General features: G+C 43.7%; 1 protein-coding gene across 5 annotated transcripts in view; it reads right to left on the bottom strand.

The window, feature by feature from the left end:
* The window catches only part of LMBR1 (limb development membrane protein 1), a 156,628-nt gene extending 137,063 nt beyond the window's left edge, over positions 1–19,565 (bottom strand). For 2 of the 5 annotated variants that reach the window (XM_046021229.1, XM_046021230.1), the window contains exon 1: positions 19,316–19,563. In XM_046021229.1, coding sequence (XP_045877185.1) covers positions 19,316–19,381 — 66 coding nt within the window. In that variant the 5' untranslated portion in view covers positions 19,382–19,563. Of the gene's footprint in view, positions 1–19,315 lie in introns of all 5 variants that reach the window. The other 3 variants (XM_046021227.1, XM_046021228.1, XM_046021225.1) reach the window with 3 other exon arrangements.
* Between the last annotated feature and the right edge of the window lie 2,567 nt (positions 19,566–22,132).

The raw sequence follows: 22,132 nt of genomic DNA, 5'->3' as shown, positions 1-22,132 counted from the left end.
GAGGAGGAAGCAGGCTCCCTGCTGAGCAGAGCCTGTGGGCTCGATCCCGGGGCTCGATGTGGGCTCGATCCCGGGACCCTGGGATCATGACCTGAGCCGAAGGCAGAGGCTTTAACCCACTGAGCCACCCAGGCACCCTGGAACTTACTTCATATGTATGACATGGGAGTTCAAGTTCAGATTTTGTTCCTAAATGGTGAGTGATTAGGCCGAAACAATTTATTAAATCAACCATCTTTTCCCACTGTCAATAACTGTTGTTGCTGTAGACTGAATTCCCGAGTATGCTAGGACATACATAGTTCTTACTCTCCATTATGTTTCTTTGTTCTCTTTGCCAACTCCTATAACAACAACATGAATTTTTAATAATAATGATTAGATAGCTTAATTGCTCTCTGGGCAAATCTCTCTAGGAGTTTCATTTTTCATAATTTCCTAGGCTAGTCTCAGGTTTGTTTGTTTGTTTGTTTTGGAGGCAAAAATGTAAACAATCTTCCATATAAACTTTAAGATCATTTGTATTCAATTCCAAATAAAACTCTGACTCTAAATGCAACTGCATTAAATATATAATTTTGGAAGAGTTAACATTTGCATGATATTTGCTTGTCTTTCCCTCCAGAAATGTGGCCTATCCTTTCGTTTGTTAGATCATGTTGCATAACCTTCATAAGAGTGTTATGGATTTCTGCATAGTCTTTATTCCTTTCATGTTTAGTTCTGTTTCACACTTTTTGTTGCTAATGTGCATGAAGTATTTTTACTATTCTGACTTGTGGCTGGTGATTGCTAGTATAGAGAAAAGCTCTTCACTTAGATATAGTTAAATTGTTTCTAGTCAGTTTACCAAACACACTCATAATTTCAGAATCTCGTGGTTTTTCTAGTTATGCAATCATATCACCAGTTAAAAGAGATCACCTTCTTTTCTAATAATTATATTAATTTTCTTAGCCTTCTGAATTCCCCAGAATCCTGAAAATAATGTCCAATGCTAATAAGAGCAAACATATCTGTCTTTTTTCTCTTGATAATGGAAATGGCTTTACAGTTTCCACATTTAGTATAATGCTTCCTCTTGATTTCTTAACAAATATTTAAGTAATTGTTATTAATTTCCATCTTATGTAGCATAAGCCAGCTACAGGAAAGTGATACAGCTATGGAGCACAAAATCTGACCTTTTAGAAGTCTGCTCCAGTGAGAGACGCCCCTGCCTGAAAAGCGCTCAGGTGGCAAAGCAGGGCAGAATCCTAGGTGGGATCTAGGTCACAGGTCACAGAAAGAACAGGGTGCCTGAGCCGGCAGAGTTCCCAAGCACCTGGAGCAGGGAAATCAGCTACAGCCAGTGAGCCCAGGAGTGGGCTCTCAGCTTGGTTTGCCATGAACCCTGGTGTAGTCTGGTGACCACTCTCTGTATAGAGGCCCTGCAAAGGGCAGAAACACCGTGACCTTCTGCGTTCCCCTTCCCCTGGGGAGGAGCGGTGTGGGTGGGCATTGCGGGAGTCTGCAGAGTTTGGCACACACAAAAGTGAAGATCACTTCTCCCTGAGGGTTTACTGAAGACAGGGGCCACAATCTTTCAGTTCCAGGCCTGGAGATCAGGGCAGGGCCATTTTTATCTTCATCCTCTCAAGTAGCGCACAAAGCCTTCAGGGAACTAAAGTCACATAGAACAACCCCAAGTAGCTTACACTAAGTTCAGTGCCCTGGCACGGGGTAGTGCAAACTTCGCCCAAGCAAAGACACTTGAGAGTCCGTGCGGCAGGCCCCTCCCCCAGAAGACCAGCAGGAATAGCAGACGAATACCAAGTTTACTGAACACACAGAACTGTAAAACTCTCAATTCGAGGGGTTTTTTCATGATTCTTTTCTTTCATTTAAAATTTCCTTTTCTTGGGGCACCTGGGTGGCTCAGTGGGTTAAAATTTCCTTTTTTTTTTTCTTTTTTCCCTTTAAACTAGTTTCTGATTTTTATCAACTCTGTTTTTAAGTCTTTTTTTAACTTTCACTTTTACATTAGCATTTTATAGATATAGTCTTCATTTTTGGCTTTCCTTCACTGTATTGAATTTTATTTTTGTACAGCTATAAGCTATGCTTTCTTTACAACTTTGGGAATGCCTTTTTTTTTTTTTTTAAAGATTTTATTTATTTATTTGACAGAGAGAGATCACAAGTAGACAGGCAGGCAGAGAGAGAGAGAGAGAGAGAGGGAAGCAGGCTCGCTGCTGAGCAGAGAGCCAGATGCAGGACTTGATACCAGGACCCTGAGATCATGACCTGAGCCGAAGGCAGCGGCTTAACCCACTGAGCCACCCAGGCGCCCCTTGGGAATGCCTTCTAACAGACCAAATACACCCAGGACCAAGTAGATCACCCTGTTTTGTCCACCTGGGAGATTGTATTCTTTTTCCCCACTTTTTCTTTTTCTTTTCTTTTTTGGTTTCCAACCTCCTTAGATTTCTCTAATGTGTATTTCACTTGGGTTGTGTTTGATATATTTTTTTAAGATTTTATTTAGGGATGCCTGTGGCTCAGTCATTAAACGTTTGCCTTTGGCTCAGGTCATGATCCCAGTGTCCTGGGATTGAGTCCCACATCAGGCTCCCTGCTTGGTGGGGAGCCTGCTCTTCCCTCTCCCACTCCCCGTGCTTGTGTTCCCTCTCTCACTGTGTCTCTCTCTGTCAAATAAATAAATAAAATCTTTTTTTAAAAAAAGATTTTATTTGAGAGTGAGAAAGCAAGTATCAGTGGGGGGAGGGGCAGCAATACCATAAAGTGAAACAATGTTAGAATTATTAGTGTCCCTGAAGAAGAAGAAAGAGAGAGAGGGACAGAAGGTATATTTGAGCAAATCATAGCTGAGAAATTCTCTAATCTGGGGAAGGAAACAGGCATTCAAGTCCACGAGGTAGATTGGACTACTCTCAAAAATCCATTAAAAAAAAAAATATCAACACCCCAACATAATAGTGAAGCTTGCAAATTTCAGAGATAAAAAGATAAATCCTGAAAGCAGCTCAAGTCAAGGGGATCTTAACCTACACGGGTAGAAACATTACGCAGGCAGCAGACCTATCCACAGAGCTCTGGCAAGCCAGAAAGGGCTGACATGATATATTCAGAGCACTAAATGAGAAAAATCTGCAGCCAAGAATACTTTATCAGCAAGGCTGTCATTCAGAATGGAAGGAGAGATAAAGAGCTTCCAGTACAAACAGAAATTAAAAGTATTTGGGACCACTAAACCAGCCCTGCAAGAAATATTAAAGGGGATCCTGTACGCAAAGAGAGAGCCCACAAGTAACACAGACCAGAAAGAAACAGAAACAATCTACAGAAACAGAAACTTTACAGGTAATACAATGGCACTAAATTCATCTTTCTATACTGACTCTGAATGTAAATGGGCTAAATGCTCCAATCAAAAGACACAGGGCATTAGAATGGATTTTTTAAACAAAAGGCAAGACCCATCCATATGCTGTCTACAAGAGACTCATTTTAGACCTCAAGACACCTCCACATTGAAAGTAAGGAGGTGGAGAACAATTTATCATGCCAATGGACCTCAAAAGAAAGCTGGGGTAGCAATCCTCACATTAGACAAATTAGATTTTAAACCAAAGACTGTAGTAAGGAATGAAGAGGGACACTATTACCATACATAAAGGGTCTATCCAACAAGAAGATCTAATGATTATAAATATTTTTATGTACCTAATTTGGGAGCAGCCAATTATATAAACCAATTCATAACCAAATTAAAGAAACACACTGATAATAATACAATAATAGTAGGGGACACTTCAACAGCCCACTCACAGCAATGCACAGATCATCTGAGCAGAAGATCAACATGGAAACAAGGGCTTTGAATGACACACTAGACCAGATGGACTACACAGATATATACAGAGCATTCCATCGTAAAGCAACAGAAAACACATTCTTTTCAAGTGCACATGGAACCTTCCCCAGATTAGATCACATACTGGGATACGAATCAATTCTCAACCAGTACAAAAAGATTGGTATTATCCCCTGCATATTTTCAGACCACAATGTTATGAAACTTGAACTCATTCACAAGAGGAAATTTGGAAAGAACTGAAATACATGGAGGTTAAAAAGCATCCTACCAATGAATGGGTCAACCAGGAAATTAAAGAATTTAAAAATTTTATGGAAACAAATGAAAATGAAAACACAACTGTTCAAAAACTTTGAGATACAGCAAAGGCAGTCTTAAGAGGGAAGTACATAATAATACAAGACTTTCTCAAAAAATTAGAAAAGTCTCAAATACACAAGTTAATCTTACACCTAAAGGAGCTGGAGAAACAATAGCAAATAAAGCCTAAACCAAGCAGGAGACGAGAAATAATAAAGATTAGAGTAGAAATCAATGAACTAGAAACCAAAAGAACAATATAACAGATCAATGAAACTAGAGCAAGTTCTTTTAAAGAATGAGTAAGATTGATAAACCCCTGGCCAGACTTATCAGAAAGAAAAGAGAAAGGACACAAATACATACAATCATGAATGAAAGAGGAGAAATCACAACCAACACCGAAGAAATATAAACAATTATAAGAACATATTATGAGCAACTATATGCCAACAAAATAGGCGATCTGGAAGAAACAGATGCATTCCTAGAGACATGTAAACTACCAAAACTGAACCAGCAAGAAATAGAAAACCTAAACAGATCCATAACCAGCAAGGAAATTGAAGCAGTAATCAAAAATCTCCCAACAGGGGCGCCTGGGTGGCTCAGTGGGTTAAAGCCTCTGCCTCGGCTCAGGTCATGATCCCAGGGTCCTGGGATCGAGCCCCGCATCAGGCTCTCTGCTCACCAGGGAACCTGCTTCCTTCCTCTCTCTCTCTCTCTCTGCCTACTTGTGATCTTTATCAAATAAATAAATAAATAAATAATCTTTAAAAAAAAAAAATCTCCCAACAAACAAAAGCCCAGGGCCAGGTGGCTTCCCAGGGGAATTCTACCAAACAATTTACAGAAGAATTAATACCTATTCTTCTGAAGCTCTTTCAAAAACAGAAATGGAGGGGCGCCTGGGTGGCTCAGTGGGTTAAAGCCTCTGCCTTCAGCTCGGGTCATGATGCCAGGGTCCTAGGATCAAGTCCCGTATCAGGCTCTCTGCTCAGCAGGGAGCCTGCTTCCTCCTCCTCTCTTTCTCTCTCTCTCTCTGCCTGCCTCTCTGCCTACTTGTGATCTCTGTCAAATAAATAAATAAAATCTTTTAAAAAAAATAGAAATGGAATGAAAACTTTCAAACTCTTTCTATGAGGCCACAATTACCTTGATCCCAAAACCAGACAAAGACCCCACCAAAAAGGAGAATTACAGACCAATAACCCTGATGAACATGGATGCAAAAATTTTCACCAAAATACTAGCCAATAGGATCCAATAGTACATTAAAAGGATTAGTCACCATGACCAAGTGGGATTTATTCCTGGGCTGCAAGAGTCATTCAACATCCACAAATCAATCAATGTGATACTCTACATAAACAAAAAGGACAAGAACCATATGATACTCTCAGCAAATGCAAAAAAAAGCATTTGACAAAGTACAGCATCTTTTTTTAATATTTTATTAATTTGACAGAGAGAAATCACAACTAGGCAGAGAGGCAAGCAGAGAGAGAGGAGGAAGCAGGCTCCCCGCGGAGCAGAGAGCCGATGCGGGGCTCGATCCCAGGACCCTGGGATCATGACCTGAACTGAAGGCAGAGGCTTTAACCCACTGAGCCACCCAGGCACCCCACAGCATCCTTTCTTGATTAAAACTCTTCAGTGCAGGGATAGAGGGAACATACATCAACATCATTAAAACCATATATGAAAAACCCACAGCGAATATCATTCTCAATGGGGAAAATCTGAGAGCTTTTCCTCTAAGTCAGTAACACGGCAGGAATGTCCACTCTCACCAATGCTGTTCAACATAGTACTGGGAGTCCTACCCTCAGCAACCAGACAACGAAAAGAAATAAAAGGCATCCTAACAGGCAAAGAAGAAATCAAACTCCCACTCTTTGCAGATGATACTCTACATGGAAAATCCAAGACTCCTCTCCAACTTGCTAGAACTCATAGAGGAATAAAGCAGAGTTGGCAGGATATAAAATCAAGGCACAGAAATTAGTTGCATTTGTATACACTAACAATGAGACAGAAGAAAGAGAAATTAAGAAGTCTATCCATTTAAAATTGCACCAAAAACTGTAAGATACCTAGGAATAAACCTAACTGAAGAGGCAAAGGATCTATATTCAGAAAACTATAGAACACTCATGAAAGAAGTTGAGGAAGACACAAAGAAATGGAAAAACATTCCATGCTTATGGGTTGGAAAAACAAATATTGTCAAAATGTCTACACTATCCAGAGCAATGCAATCCCTATCAAAATACCATCAACTTTTTTCACAGAACTGGAACAAATAATCCTAATATTTGTATGGAAACAGAAAAGACCTGAATAGCTAAAGGAATGTTGAAAAAGAAACAAAACCTGGTGGCATCACAATTCCAGACTTCAAGCTCTGTTACAAAGCCGTAATCATCAAGACAGTATGGTACTGGCACAAAAACAGACACACAGATCAATGGAACAGAATAAAGAACCCAGAAAAGAACCTTCAACTCTATGGTCAACTAAACTTTGACAAAGCAGGAAAGAATATCCAAAGGCTCTTCAATAAATGGTGTTGAGGAAATATCATAGCCATTGCAGAAGAATGAAACTGTACCACTTCTTTAAACCACACACAAAAACAGACTCAAATGGATAAAAGACCTAACTGTGAGACAGGGATCCATCAAAATCCTAGAAGGGAACACAGGCAGCAACCTCTTCAATCTCCGCTGCAGCAAATTCTTGCTGGACATGTCTTCAAAGGCAAGGGAAACAAAAGCAAAAATGAACTATTGGGACTTCATCAAGATAAAAGGTACAGCAAAGGAAAGAGTCGACAAAACCAAAAAAACCAACAGAATGGGAGAAGATATTTGCAAACAACATATCAAAGACTAGTATCCAAAATCTATAAAGAACTTATCAAACTCAACACCCAAAGAACAAATAATCCAATAAAGAAATGGGCAGAAGATATGAACAGACATTTCTGCAAAGAAGACATCCAACTGGCCAACAGACACATGAAAAAAATGCTCCAAATCACTCGGCGTATACACTCAGGAAATACAAATCAAAACCACAATGAGATACCACCTCACACCAGTCAGAATCGCTAAAATTAACAAGTCAGGAAACAACAAATGTTGGTAAGGATGCAGAGAAAGGGAAACGCTCCTACTCTGTTGGTGGAAATGCCAGCTGGTGCAGCCACTTTGGAAAACAGTGTAGAGACTCTTCAAAAGCTGCAAATAGAGCTACCCTATGACCCAGCAATTGCACTACTGGTTATTTACCCTAAAGATACAAATGTAGTGATCCAAAGGGGCACCTGCAGCCCAGTGTTTATAGGAGCAATATCCATAATAGCCAAACTATGGAAAGAGCGGAGATGTCCACTGACAGATGAGGGGATAAAGAAGATGTGAGATAAATAGATAAATAGAGATATAGATAGATAGATAAGATACATATACATACAAAGGAATATTAGCCATTAGGATGAATACTTAACATTTACATCTACATGGATGGAACTGGAGGGTATCATACTGAGAGAAATAAATCAGCCAGAGAAAGGCACTTGTCATATGGTTTTATTCATATGTGGAATATAAGAAACAGCACCAAGGATCATAGGGAAAGGAGGGAAAACTGAGTGAGAAATCATCAGAAGGAGAAAAACTATGAGAGACTCTTAACTATAGGAAACAAACTGAGGGTTGCAGGAGGGGAGGTGAGTGGGGGGATGGTGTAACTGGGTGACGGGCATTAAGGAAGGCATGTGATGTGATGAGCACTGTGTTATACATAACTGATGAACTATTGGAAATTACATCTAAAACTATGATATACTATATATGTTTGCTAACTGAATTTATTTTAAAAATATATATAAAGAAAATTAATCTAGACACAGACCCTATAACTTTCACGAAAATTAACTCAAAATAGATCAGTCTTAAATGTAAAACATGAAACTGCAAGAAATGCAAGTGATCCTGAGTTTGACAATGACTTTTTAGATAACTTGAAAAGCAGTTTATAAAAAAATAATAATAATAATAATAAATTGGACAATGACTTTTTAGATAACTTGAAAAGCATAGTTTATTTTAAAAAATAATAAATTGGACAGGATTATAATTAAAAATTCTGCCCTGTGAAAGACACTGGTTAAGATAAGACAAGCCACAGGCTGGTGGAAATTTGTACAAAACACATAGCCAGTTAAGGAAGTTGATCCCAAAATACAGAAAGAACTCTTAAAACTCAAAAAACAACCCAATTAAAAAGTGAGCTAGAGATCTAAAGAGACAGCTCACCAAAACAGATATGCCCCTTTCTTTACCATACACGAGAATTAACTCAAAGTGAATCACACATATAAATGTGAAAGCTAAAATTGTAAAATTCTTGGAAAAAAGTACAAGAGTCTTTATGACCTTTGGTTGGCAAGGCTTTCTAAAATATGACTTAAATACAAAAGTGACCAAAAAATTTATAGGTGGATTCTCTTTGAACAAGATTAAAAACTTTTGTCGTGCAATCAAGAAAGTGAAAAGATGACCCACAGAATAGAAGAAAATATATGCAAGTCATATGTTTGATAACGGCATGATGTCCAAAATATATGAGGATTTCTTACAACTCAATAATAAGAACAAAAAAGAACCCAATTTGAAAAAGGACAAAGCTGAAAGGACATTCTGCCAAAGAAGATACACAAATGCCAATAAACAGATGTGAAGATGTTCAACATTAGGGAAATGCAAATCAAGACCACAATGAGGGGTGTGTGGTTGTCTCAGTCAGAAGAGAGAGGAACTCTTGATCTTGGGTTTGTGAGATCGAGCCCTACATGGGGTGTAGAGATTACTTAAATACAACTTTAAAACACACACATACACAATGAGATAACACTTCATACTCACCAGGATGACTGTAATTAAAAATCAAGAGGGGTTCGCCTGGGTGGCTAAGTTGTTAAGCATCTACCTTGGGCTCAGGTTTTTATCCCAGGGTCCCAGGATCCCTGCTCGGTGGGAAGCCTGCTTCTTCCTCTCCCACTCCCCCTGCTTGTAGTCCCTCTCTGTCTCTCTGTCAAATAAATAAATAAAATCTTAAAACAGAAACCAAAAAAAAAAAAACAAAAAACAAGGGGTACCTGGGTGGCTCAGTCAATTAAGTGCCTGCCTTCAGCTCAGGTCATGCATGATCCCAGGGTCCAGGAATCAAGCCCCATGTTGGGCTCTCTGCTCAGTGGGAGCCTACTTCTTCTCCCTCTCCCTCTGCCTCCCTCTCCCTTTGCCTACCACTCCACTTGCTTGTGCTCTCTCCCTCTCTATGCCAAATAAATAAATAAAATATTTTTTAAAAAATTAAAATGGCAGTTTATAACAAATGTTAAAAAGGATGCAGAAAAATTGGACTGTCTGTAGATAGAAATGTGAAATGGTGCTCCAACTTTGGAAAACAGTTTGACAGTTCCTCAAAATATTAAACACAGAGGTATCAAACAACACAGCAATTCCATCAAAGAAAAATGAAAACATACATCCACAGCAAAAACTTGGACATCAATGTTCACAGCAGCATCTTTCAGAAGAGCCAAAAAGTGGGAAAAAACCTAAAGGTCCATCGACTAAAGAATGAATAAGCATAATGTGGCATATCCATACAATGAAATATTATTTGGCCACAAAAAAGAATGAAGTATTGATGCATGCTACAATGCGGATGAATTCTGAAAACATCATGCTAACGGAACGAAGCTAGACACACCAAAAAAACACCCATTGCACGATTCACTTTAAATGAAATACCCAGAATGGGCGAATCCATACAGAAAGTAGATTAGCTGTTGCCAAGGACTGGAGGGAAGAGAATTCAGGGGGAAATGGGGAATGACTGCTAACGTGCATAGGGTTTCTCCTGGAGATAAATAAAAATATTCTAGGATTAGATTGTGGTGATGGCTACACAACTCTTAAATATACTAAAAGCCACTGAATTGGGTGAATTCTGTGATATATGAATCACATCTCAATAAAATTTTTAAAAAAACAGTTGAGTTTTTGTGCAGCATTTCCACTGTTCTGGTGAGAACAAAATATATATACATATATGTACTGCTAAATATAAACTGCATAACTTCAGTGATTGCACACGGGTTCAATATTCTTACATACGTATTTAAAATTCTACTGCACCTGCAATGTCCACAATAGCCAAACTATGGAAAGAACTAGATGTCCACTGACAGATGAATGGATCAAGAAGATGTGGTATATATATACAATGGAATACTATGCAGCCATCAAAATAAATGAAATATTGCCATTTGTGATGACGTGGATGGAACTAGAGCTGAGCGAAATAAGTCAATCAGAGAAAGACAATTATCATATGATCTCCCTGATGTGAGGAAGTTGAGAGGCAACATGGGGGTTTTGGGGGACAGGAAAGGAATAAATGAAACAAAATGGGATTGGGAGGGAGATAAACCATAAGAGACTCTTAATCTCACAAAACAAACTAAGGGTTGCCAGGAGGAGGGTGGTAGGGAGAGGGTGGTGGGGTTATGGACATTGGGGAGGGTGTGTACGATGGTGAGTGCTATGAAGTGTGTAAACCTGGCGATTCACAGACCTGTACCCTGGGGCTAATAATGCATTATATGTCGATTTTAAATAAATAAATAAATACTGCACCTACCTCCGTAGTGCAGTAGGCAGCACGTCAGTCTCATAACACTAATACTGCATTATTTCTATACACTAATAATGAAACAGCAGAAAGAGATAAAGAAAACAGTCCAATTTACAACTGCACCAAAAATAACAAGGTGCTTACCTTATTTTCATAGACAGGAAAATTAAGGTTCCAAAGAGACTAAGGAACTTTCCCAATGTCACACAGCTAGTAAATAGCGAAGATATGACTGGAACCTACACTGCCCCAATCCAAACCCAACAAATGTCTCTCCTTGTTCAGCTTTCAGCACTGCTGTGCAATAAGGAAAAGCTCAGGCTCTCAATACAATAGTTAAAATTTGGGGTTTTGAGGAAAATATTATACTATGAATAACAACAGTATAAGCCTAAATAATATATCTGATATTCAAATATGCAATATTAAAAAACTCATACATCAATCCCAAAGAATCACTACAGAATCATGAATTAGTATGCCAGTGAAACAACCCTGCTTGCAGTCCTAGTCGGTCAACTTTTTGTCAAATTCCATATTTAGTTATGGTGCTCTTTGAAAGATACATAGAGCTGAGGAATATTAATGTCAGATGAATGACTTCTAAAGGCCAAAAAATGTACATTAAAGAGTATGTGGGGGGCACCTAAGTGGCTCAGTTAGGCGTCTGACTCTTGGTCTTGTCTCAGGACATGATCTCAGGGTCATGATCTCAGGGTCATGAGATCGAGTCCTGTATCAGGCTCTGTGCTGGGAGCCTGCTTAAGATTCTTTCTCTCCCTCTGCCTCTGCCCTTCCCCCACACACACTCTCTCCCACTCTCTCTCTAAAAAAAAAAAATTTAGCAAAAGGTATGTGGAATGTTCCTGATGCCTAAGCCCTGAAGAAGGTATGTGAAAAACTGATATAATTAAATATCAGAATAACAATTCTATCTAGAGAATCTACGGCCTACACAGCTGAAACACAAGTTTTATCACAAGTCCTGCCACAAAAACATCAACAAAGAAAATGATATTATATTTCCTCTCCAACTTCAAGTTCCCCTTACAATTTGAAGTTCATGCAAATTTTATTCTACAAAGCTTTTAAAAAAAAAACAAAAAAATTCTGGAAACCCTGAATTTCAAGTCACTCCTGGTGGAGATGGGTCAGCAATGGAAAGACAAGTAAAGTGGGATGACAGAGAAATAGTTTCTACAATGTCACCTTGGGAAGGCATATCTGAGCTGCAGAAGGTACCCCACTGCCATTTGTGGGGACAGAAGGAAAACAGGAACATAAAAGATAACAAGTGCTCTGACGTAGAGTCATCACAGGCAGAGCTAGGGTTCTACACCCAGCGACGGGAAAAGGCGCCCAAACCATCTCCCAGCTCCAGCACACAAGTTCTTCTGTGCCAGTGGAAGGACAGTGAGGAGCTGGTCCCAGGAGTCAGCAACTCCGAGCCAAAAATCAGAAAGCCATCTGGATGGAAGAAGAGACAGAAGGAGATACTTCTCATAATGCATATTATTCAAAACAATCCAAAATGCATCACAAGGATCCCACTGAAATTCTAGGGAAGGGGATTCTGAAAATTCTAACACACAAGAGATACAGAGATACGTAAAATTAGAATTTATTGTCTTTACTGTGTGTCCTTTCTGAATCATTTCATCTTAAGTATTAAAACATGTACAAGGATTTCAAAGATAAATTCTGAACTTTATCGCCTCGTGTGTTTTTTCTTTTAATGCCTTATGTTCTTTGAATTATCTTACCACCAAGGTTTTCAGAAAATTAATATATACTACTATATTTATATATAATCTTCAAAACCTTATCATCATGAGTAAATATCTATAATTACCTACTACAAATACTGTGCAGAATGAAACAAAAGCATAGAGCTCTCAGAGAATACGTAGTCTATCCTACTGTATAAATTAGCTTGGAAACAAAAGGAAAACTAACAGAAGAAATCGTGCTGAAATGACATGGCATTCTTTGAAATGTCTATACCTCTCAGGAAATGTACTTCCAACTATTACTTGAGACAGAAAGAATAAAAAGAAAGAAAAAAATCTTACATGCAATTAGAAATGCCTCAGTCTCCTTCAACCCCAAGTACAAAACTAGAGAGAAGTGAGGCAGAGTCACAAGGAGAGCAATGAAGGTCAAAGCCTCCTTCCTGATGAAGGATTCTGAGTGGCTGCTATAACCAATTACCACCACTCAGTGCTTAACACAAATTTACTACCACATAGTCCTAAAGGTCACAGATCTAACATGGGTATCACTGGGCTAAAACCAAGATGTCAGCAAGACTAGTTCCTTCTATGGACGCTAGGGAGAATCCGTTCCCTTGAATTTTCCAGCTTCTGGAGGCTATTCACTTTCCTTATCTTCAAGGTGCTTCATACTACCCCCTGCTCGTTGTCACGTCTCTTTCTCTGACTCTCCCACCTTCCTCTTATAGGGACGCTTGTGATTACACTGCATTCACCCAGATAATCTAGGACAATCTCTCCCTTAACTTAATCACATCTGCAAAGTCCCTTCTGCCATGTATGATAACATACAGGGTTCCAGAGATTACCACATGAACATCTTTGTGGGCTACTGTACCACCTACCGAGGGAAGTTCATTTAACCCCGTTTAGCAAAACCAAATACAAAGAATCCTCTCTACCGCTATTCCATGCCTTTTTGCTCACCTGTGTTATAAAATCAATATGTCAGCTATTGGATTTGCCTCTACCACACCATTCTATGCCATACTATACCATATAAGACTTTATGGACCACACTGAGAGAGAGAAAAGCAGCCCCTGACATCTGGAAGCTGGCCTGCTGCTACCAAGCTAGGCTTTGCTGTCGCTACAAACGCTAGCAGCTCAGAGTGAGGCACACACAGCTAGGTCTTTTTTTTTTTTTAAGATTTTATTTATTTATTTGACAGACAGAGACTACAAGTAAGCAGAGAGGCAGGCAGAGAGAGAGGGAGAAAACAGGTTCCCAGTGCAGAGAGCCCGACGCGGGGCTCGATCCCAGGACCCGGAAACCACGACCCGCGCTGAAGGCAGAGGTTCAACCCACTGAGCCACCCAGGCGCCCCTCACAGCTAGGTCTTGATGATTCTCTTCTTGAAAATAAACAGCTTCAGGAACGCTTCAGGGGCGCAAATAAATAAAATCTTTTTTTTTTTAAAGATTTTATTTATTTATTTGACAGAGAGAGATCACAAGTAGGCAGAGAGGCAGGCAGAGAGAGTGAGAGGGAAGCAGGCTCCCTGCCGAGCAGAGAGCCGGATGCGGGACTCGATCCCAGGACCCTGAGATCATGACCTGAGCCGAAGGCAGCGGCTTAAACCACTGAGCCACCCAGGCGCCCCAATAAAATCTTTTTTTAAAAATGACCAATTATCTCCCCACCATGGTTTATCTGAATGACTTGCTTCTTTTCCAATTAGTTTCAACTTTACCCGACCCAATTTTCTTTCCTTCTATATCAGATTAAGATACTCAATCATAGAATTATCTCTGCTTCCTAACAGCATCCAATATAGATCAAAGCCCCATCTCCTTAAATTCTTTCCAAATCACCCAACACAAGCCCAAATCCTATTTTTAAAAGCTCCTTTCAAATGTTTTCTTATTGAAACACCCCACAGTTCCCAGTGGGATGCATTTTCCCTTACTGCAACATGCAATCAACCTAACTTGTCCAACTACAAGTATATTCCTATGGTCTTTGGCTGGAGAACAGTGACAAAGCTCAGAAAAGGCTACAGACCTCCAGACACTGCTTTTCAAAATTAGATACAAGATTGATCATTGGCTCCCATCTTCTGGCCAACCTCTATGCTCAAGGGGGAAGGGCTAAAGCTTTTATCTGCAGTCGATGGAGTGAGCCATGGAGATGAAGGCAAGACCCTGGTAGAAAAAGGCAGGTAAACTCACCTACAGAAGAAGTAGAGAGAGGATGATTCCTGGCATCTTCATTATATCCCCACTCTATTTAGCCAAAAGGAAGCCATGTAAATTAGGGGTCCTAAAATCTCCACTGCTGTAAAAGTTCTAGTGAACCCCAGAACTGTTCCCAAAAATGCTACAGCCAGAATAAGGAAGAATTTAAATTGTACAGCTAGACCCTCAAATTCCCGGCCAGCTAGTTTCATAGGTTCTCCCTGGTCCTTTCATTAGCCCTACAACAAGCATTTTATGTAACCAACCTAGCTGGATCCCACATAACCCTGTTACGGTGGAGGTTTAAATTTTATAGGACTATAAATAGAGTACAGGCTGTGAAATCAGCCTGCCCGGATTCAGACTCTCCTTCCATCACGTGCTGACCATGCCACCTTGGCTACATACTGCAAAATACCTACTTCATGTGCTTGCTGTGGGACTCAAATGAGATACCTGGTAAGCACTCAATAAATGCCATTACTACTAATTTAGTGAAGGTATTACGAGGACTTTTTTGGGTACTGTTATGTATTGATCCGTGACCATTTTAGAGTAATAGCTGTATCAGTGAAAGTGGCATCAACATAAAAAAGCACTTGGAAGATACCATCTAAGTAAATGCACTCAAAGAATAGAGTACAGGGGTGCCTGGGTGGCTCAGTCAGTTAAGCAACCAACTCTTGATCTCAACTCCGGCTTTGATCTCAGGGTTCTGAGCTCAAGCCCCCTGCTGGGCTCCAAGTTAGGTGTGGAGCCTACTTAAAAAAAAAAAAAAAAAGAATAGATGGACCAAAAGACAAGTGATCCTGTGCAGCTATGGCAGGTATAAAGAACAAGAACATCTAAATTACAGTCCACATTTCACTTCTCCTGCTGGGTATTTAATAAGCTAGAGTCAATGTTTTGGTATCCTGGGTAATAGTTCGTGGGTGCATACTAATTAAAAATAGGTTAATCAAAAGCAGGTCACACATGAAACAATGAAAAATTTGTGTATGAACCCAGGATTATAATTAAACCAGTTCTGTGAATCTGAAGTTCAAAAGAAAAAGGAAAAAAAGCCAGCAAAAGAAGGAAAGAAAAAAGATCATTACCACCTGGTTAACAGATTTTAGCTACATAATCACTGAAATAATTGACAAGAGAATTCAGAAATATTCATAATACTTAAGACAAAACAGAATTATTACATGAGTATTTATAAGCTAAACACCACAGAACACACAAAAATTAACCCAAAATGGATCAAAGACCCCAAATGTAAGAGTTAAAACTCTAAGAAGAAAACATAGGAAGACATCTTCATGAAACTGAATTTGGTGATGATCTCTTTTTCTTTTTGTTTAATTTATTTGACAGATGGCGAGTACAAGTAGGCAGAGCAGCAGGCAGAGGGAGAGGGAGAAGCAGACTCCCCGCCGAGCATGGAGCCTGATGCGGGGCTTGATCCCAGAACTCTGGGATCATGACCGGAGCCGAAGGCAGTCACTTAACCGACTGAGCTACCCAGGAGCCCCATGGTGATGATCTCTTAAATATAACACTAAAAGCACAGACAAAAAAAAAATGCATAAAATGAACTTCATCAAAATTAACAACTTTTGTACATCAAAGAACATTATCTATCAATAGAGTAAAAAGGCAACACACAGAATGGGAGAAAATATGTGCAAATCTGACATTTAATAAGGGGTTAATATCCAGAATATATAAAGAACTCCAGAAAGTCAACAACAAAACCACCCAATTCAAAACAGGCAAAGGACTCAAACAGATATTTCTCCAAAGAAGATATACAAATGTAAATGGCCAGGAAGCACATAAAATAGTGCTCAACATCACTAATCATCAGGGAAAGGCAAATAAAAGCCACGATGAGATACCAGTGCACACCCATTACAGTAACTATTATATTTTAAAACAATAGAAAACAACACATGTTGGTGGAGAAACTGGAATCCTGGAGCACTGCTGGTGGGACTGTGAAAAAGCACAGCCACTACAGAAAACAGCACAGAGATATATATGCTGTAAAATTAGGGAAAGGAACTTTCTAATAAACCAATGATTTGTGGGGAAAAAAAAAAACAGCACAGCAGTTCCCCAAAAAATTGAACATAGAATTTTTTTTATATGGTCCCACCAATTCCGCCTCTGGGTATGCATATATCTACAAGAACTGAAAGCAAGGTCTTGAAGAGGTATCCGTACACCCATGTTCACAGCAGCACTATTTACAAAGGCCAGGAAACAACCCAAATGTCCAGTGATGAATGAATGGATAAACAAAACGTCCTTGTCAATACGAGCGAATGCCATCTAATGTTAACCACACGTCTACAAGATGCATGAAACTTGAAAGCCTGTGCTGAGTGCAATAAGTCAGACCTGAAAGGACAAATACTGCGTGATTCCACTTCTATGAGACACCTGCGTTAGTCAGCTGCAGAGACCAGTGGACGGCGGTTACCCCGAGCTGGAAGGAGAAAGGAACGGGCAGTCTACGACTCATGGCGGCAGTTTCAGTTTGGAGCGGCAGCAAAGTTCTAGAGACGGGCAGGGGGACGGCTGCACAGACGTGAACGCCCTCGATGCCAGTGAACCGTACACTTAGAAGTGTTCGCCACACGCTATGATACTGTATCAGAAAAAGAGGTGAAACTTACAGCATTACAGGGCAAAGCCGAAAATCGTTGAATAAAAGTACTGGCGACGTGTCTCAGAGAAAACTCAAGTATTTATATTCCGTGTGAATAATCTGAGGAGAGAACGCCAAAGACTGGAAACCCAGTGGGCTTGTTCGCATCCGTACAGCTTCTGCAGAGGGTGCGTTCACCACCCAGACGCGCTGGTTGGGGGAAGGCTGGGGTGCCAAGCGGCAGAACTAAGGCACTCTAAAATGAGCACCAAAACTAGGCTGTTTCCCGAGTAGCAAAGGTAGTAAAGCTCGTGGCTACTACAGCAAGTCCCCTTCTCAATCCAAATGGCAGACGATGTAATTAATTAAAAGTAAGGCAAAAAGCAACAGATCAATGGGCCGGCGTGGATTAACCCCTACGACTACAGTTACCGCAGTCATGACAAAGGTCGCAAGCGGTGCTAGAGGGACGGGACATCCAGGTGGGGGGAAATAAAGATTCCTACCTCAAAACAAACCCAAAAAGCAAATTCCAGACGCACTGCAGACCCAGTGGGAGGAGTAAACCCGGAAAGCGTTAAGAGAAAGCAGAACGCCCTCCCCGTTTCGGAGCGGGCCGGGAGTTCTTAAACAGGGCAGAGCCGGGCGGACCACGAAACAGTTAACGTAACTGACAATTACGGCTTTCTCGCCAGCAGGCAGGTGGCTGAGCGCTCAAGCATCCAGAAGGGACAGCCGCAGTGCGCACAGCTGACCCAACTACCGCGTGCGGCAAGCATCCGGAACACCTGCGAGCCGGCATTCAGGCGGCCCCAGGACTAATCAGAAACGGGGAAAGACCCGAAGACGCTTCCCGAGAGCGCTCCAGACGCCCGTAAGTACAGGAAACGGCACCCGAATCGTCCATCATCCGGGCAGCGCGTGCACAATCTTCTACGCGAAACAAAGTAAGAAAACCGAAGTGTGAGGCCCGCTTCCCGCAGCGGCTGAAGTCGGGAGCACCGCACGCGCCGGCCGGCGACAGGCCCACGCGCGCGCCCCAGGCCCGGGCCCCAGCGTCGCGGTCGCTCGCGGAATGCGCTTCGCTCCAAGCCAGGGCCCGGCAAGGCGGGTCTCAGTCCCCGAGTCCCCGGGACCGAGGGCCACACGAGGGCGGCGACCCCGCAGCAGAACTTCCTCCCCGGCTCCCGGCGCTGCGTCCGAACGCGGGAGCCGTCGGTCCGAAAGGGGACGCGCACACGCGCGCGCGCACGCAACACGGTCCCCGCGCGGCCACGGGGACACAGACACGCGCACACCGCGCGGCGCTGCGGGACGGATGGCGCACGCACGGGTGCCCGAGGCCGAGCGCGGGTCGGAACAGGCAACCCCGGCGCGACGGCTCCCGGGAGCCGCCCACAAGGCCGGGCGCCCCCAACCCGTAGGTCCGGAGCCACCGCCAGCGGGGCCGGAGGGCGGGCAGCGCACGCTCGGCTCCCGGGCCCGCCACTGGCACCGCACGCTCGCGGGTCCGCCGGGCCGGCGTCCGCCCCCGCGACCAGAAGAGCGCCCAGCGGCCCGCGCGGGTCTGCGCCCACCTGAGTTTCCGCGAGGGGGCGCGGGGCGGGGGGGGCGGGGCAGGGGGTCAGGGAACACCCGGCACGGAGGACGCGGGGCAGAGGGCCGTGGGGGCACCGGGCGCGGGGGGTCCGGGGGCGCGGGGCAGGCGGTCGGGGACACCGGGCACGGAAGGCGGGGGCGCGGGGCGGAGGGGGAGAGGGGCGGGGGGCGTGGCCGAGGGCGCGGCCGGGCCCGGGAGGCGGGGGCGCGGGGGGCGGGGCGCGGCCGGCTCACCGTGGACTCCCGCACTTGGCTGTGGAAGTGCTGCTCCCGCGCCGACACCTCGTCCTGCCCTTCCATCCTCCCTCATGCCCGCCGCCGCGCCGCCCGCGTCCGCGCGCTGCGCCGCACCATCGCCCGCCGCTCCGGGACGGAAGCAGACAGACAGCGACCGCCGTCCGCGGGGTCGGTGACCGCAGCTCCGGTCGCCGCCGCCGCCGCCGCCGCCTCAGCCGCCCCAGCCGCCGCCTCAGGCGAAGCCGCTCAAGCTGCGGAGGGCGGGCGCGGGGCGGGGCCGAGGCGGGACCTGACGTCAGAGAAAGGCGCTTCGCGTCAGAGGAGCGCGCCGCGGCACTTTGCTAACGGGAGCCGCCGAGGGGCGTGGCCTACTGGAGAGGGGCGGTGGGGCCACGCCCCCAGGAAAAGGAGGCCGGAGCCGGGCTGCCAGGTCCAGGGTCCAGCCGCTTGGGGACGCGATCCTGGTGGGGCGGCAGGAGCGGGTTCTTCCTCTTTGAAGGGTAACGGGGCGGCCGGCCACAGTCTCCGCGCACTGCTCCCGGCAGGAGGGGATCTTCGCGGCCCGCGGAACTGGCTCCGCCAAAGCAGGTGGGAGGCCAGGAGGGACCCCGGACACCTGGCTCCGGTGACTCGGATGACGGCGTCTCCCGCGTGGACAGCCCTGAGTGCGAGGCCCTTGCCGAGCCGGTGGAGTCGCGCTCCCTGCCCCGGGGAGTCTGCGCCCCCGGACCTCCTAGCAGGCCGAGCACGTGCATCCCCGCTGGACGCCCAGTGTCTTTTTTTCTATTTTCGCCGCGAAACTGAGGCAGAAGGAGTATTTATCGTTTTCCTTCGGGACTTATTGGACTATAAAGAGGTCACTTAAATGCGGCTGGCTGTGCGATTTGGGGGGCGTCTCTAACTCGCAGGAAGTAGAATCTAGAAATTGCTTTCGGATTATTTTAATGATGTCTCTGCATCTGGATTTTTCAGTATCTTTTGCAATTTTGAGTTAAAAGTTTTCTCATGACTCAAAAAAAAAAAAATGTTTTTAAGGTCTCCAAAAAGCGTGTCGACCCCACACAGCGTGCCTGGGCTGCAGCAGGCTGTGAATGGCTGGTAGTGGGAGGACCAGAAGGTTTGCGCTGAGGGAGTGCCCCTGCTGCCACAGGCTGATAAGAAACCAGGAACGCTTCCAACTGCTGAAATGCAATGTTCACTTTTATTTTTAAAACGTCTCAGAGACCGAAAGAACCACGGAAAGACAAAGTCTCCGAGTCTGTTTTTCTAGACACCTGGATTCTGAGAGCTGGGTTAAACACTTGTCCGAAATGATCTGCATAATTTCTGGGTTAATTAGAGTAAGCAGATCCGATTTTAAGATTATGGTATTTAGATGTGTTCCGGGAAGTAGATGCACGAGTTTCTGCTCTTTCTAGCCCAACCCCCAAGCATCTAGTGCTTTCTGTTTCCTTTAGCCCCTAGCCCAGGGTGGGAGGCTTCAAAACTAGCCAGAAGCTCACCCCTCCCTATACATTGTCCTGTCTGCCTTGTGGCATTGCCCCTCCTTTATCAAGAAGTGTTTATTTTCCACCCCGTTGAACCTGGGCCTGAACAGGTGACTTGCTTTGGCCAAAAGAACAGTAGAATAGATGAAGCTACTTGGAAAAGTGCTTGTGCATCAGGGCTTGTCCCTTCCTACCAGCCCTGGGCATCCTCCAGCTGCTACTATGCAAATAAGCCCCGACCAAGTAGAGAGAGGGATCCCAGTTCTCTCTGGCTCCTATCTGACACACTCTCTTCTGCATCCCTCTAAAACATAAATCTTCCCGTAACACAGTTTTCCTCCCCTGTTCAGTGCACTGCAATGCAGTTGTTCTCACTAAGTGTGGAATAAAATTAAACGCCTTAACTTGGCATTCAAGAGCTTGACTTTGGAGCCCGACCCCCATCCTTCCAGACATTGTCCCCACTTTATTCCCTGAAGAGCTCTTGGCTACAACCTGGCTTCCTCCTCTCTCCCATCCCCAAGGTCAAGGTCCAGCCTTTGACCTATTCCATATCCTCTTTGACCTGGACCAAGGTCAAGGTCCAGCCTTTACCTATTCCATATCCTCTTTCCTGCTGTTCAGAGTCAGTGCTAACTCCCTTCGGCATTCACACCAAGACCTTCTTCTCAGAAAAGGGAACCTCTTACACTGCAGTGTAATGGGAATGCAAGCTGGGGCAGCCACTCTACAAAACAGCATGGATGTTCGTCAAAAAGTTAAAAATAGAGCTACCCTACGACCCAGCAACTGCACTATTAGGTATTTATCCAAAGGATACAAACATAGTGATCCGAAGGGGCACGTGTACCCCAATGTTTATAGCAGCCGTGCCCACAATAGCCAAACTATGAGAAGAGTCCAGATGTCCATGGACAGACGAATGGATAAAGAAGATGTGATATGCACAATGGAAGAGCATTCGGCCATCGAAAACGATGAAATCTTACCATTTGCAACAACAGAGATGGAGCTAGAGGGTATTAGGCTGAGCGAAATAGGTCAATTAGAGGAAGACAATTATCATATGATTTCACTCATGTGGAAATTAAGAAACAGAACAGATGATCATAGGAGAAGGGGGGGGAAATAAAACAAGATGAAATCCGAGAGGGACACAAACCATGAGACTCTTAACTCCAGGGAACAAACTGAGGGTTGCTGGAGGGGAGGTGGGTGGGGGGCGGGTAACTGGGGGATGGGCATTAAGGACGGCACGTGATGAAGGGAGCACTGGGAGTTATAAGCAACGGATGAATCACTGACCTCTGCCCCAGAAACTAATAAA

This window comes from Meles meles, chromosome 10, assembly GCF_922984935.1.
Source record: "Meles meles chromosome 10, mMelMel3.1 paternal haplotype, whole genome shotgun sequence".
Taxonomy (NCBI): Eukaryota; Metazoa; Chordata; class Mammalia; order Carnivora; family Mustelidae; genus Meles; species Meles meles.
This window is presented reverse-complemented; position numbering and strand designations above follow the sequence as displayed.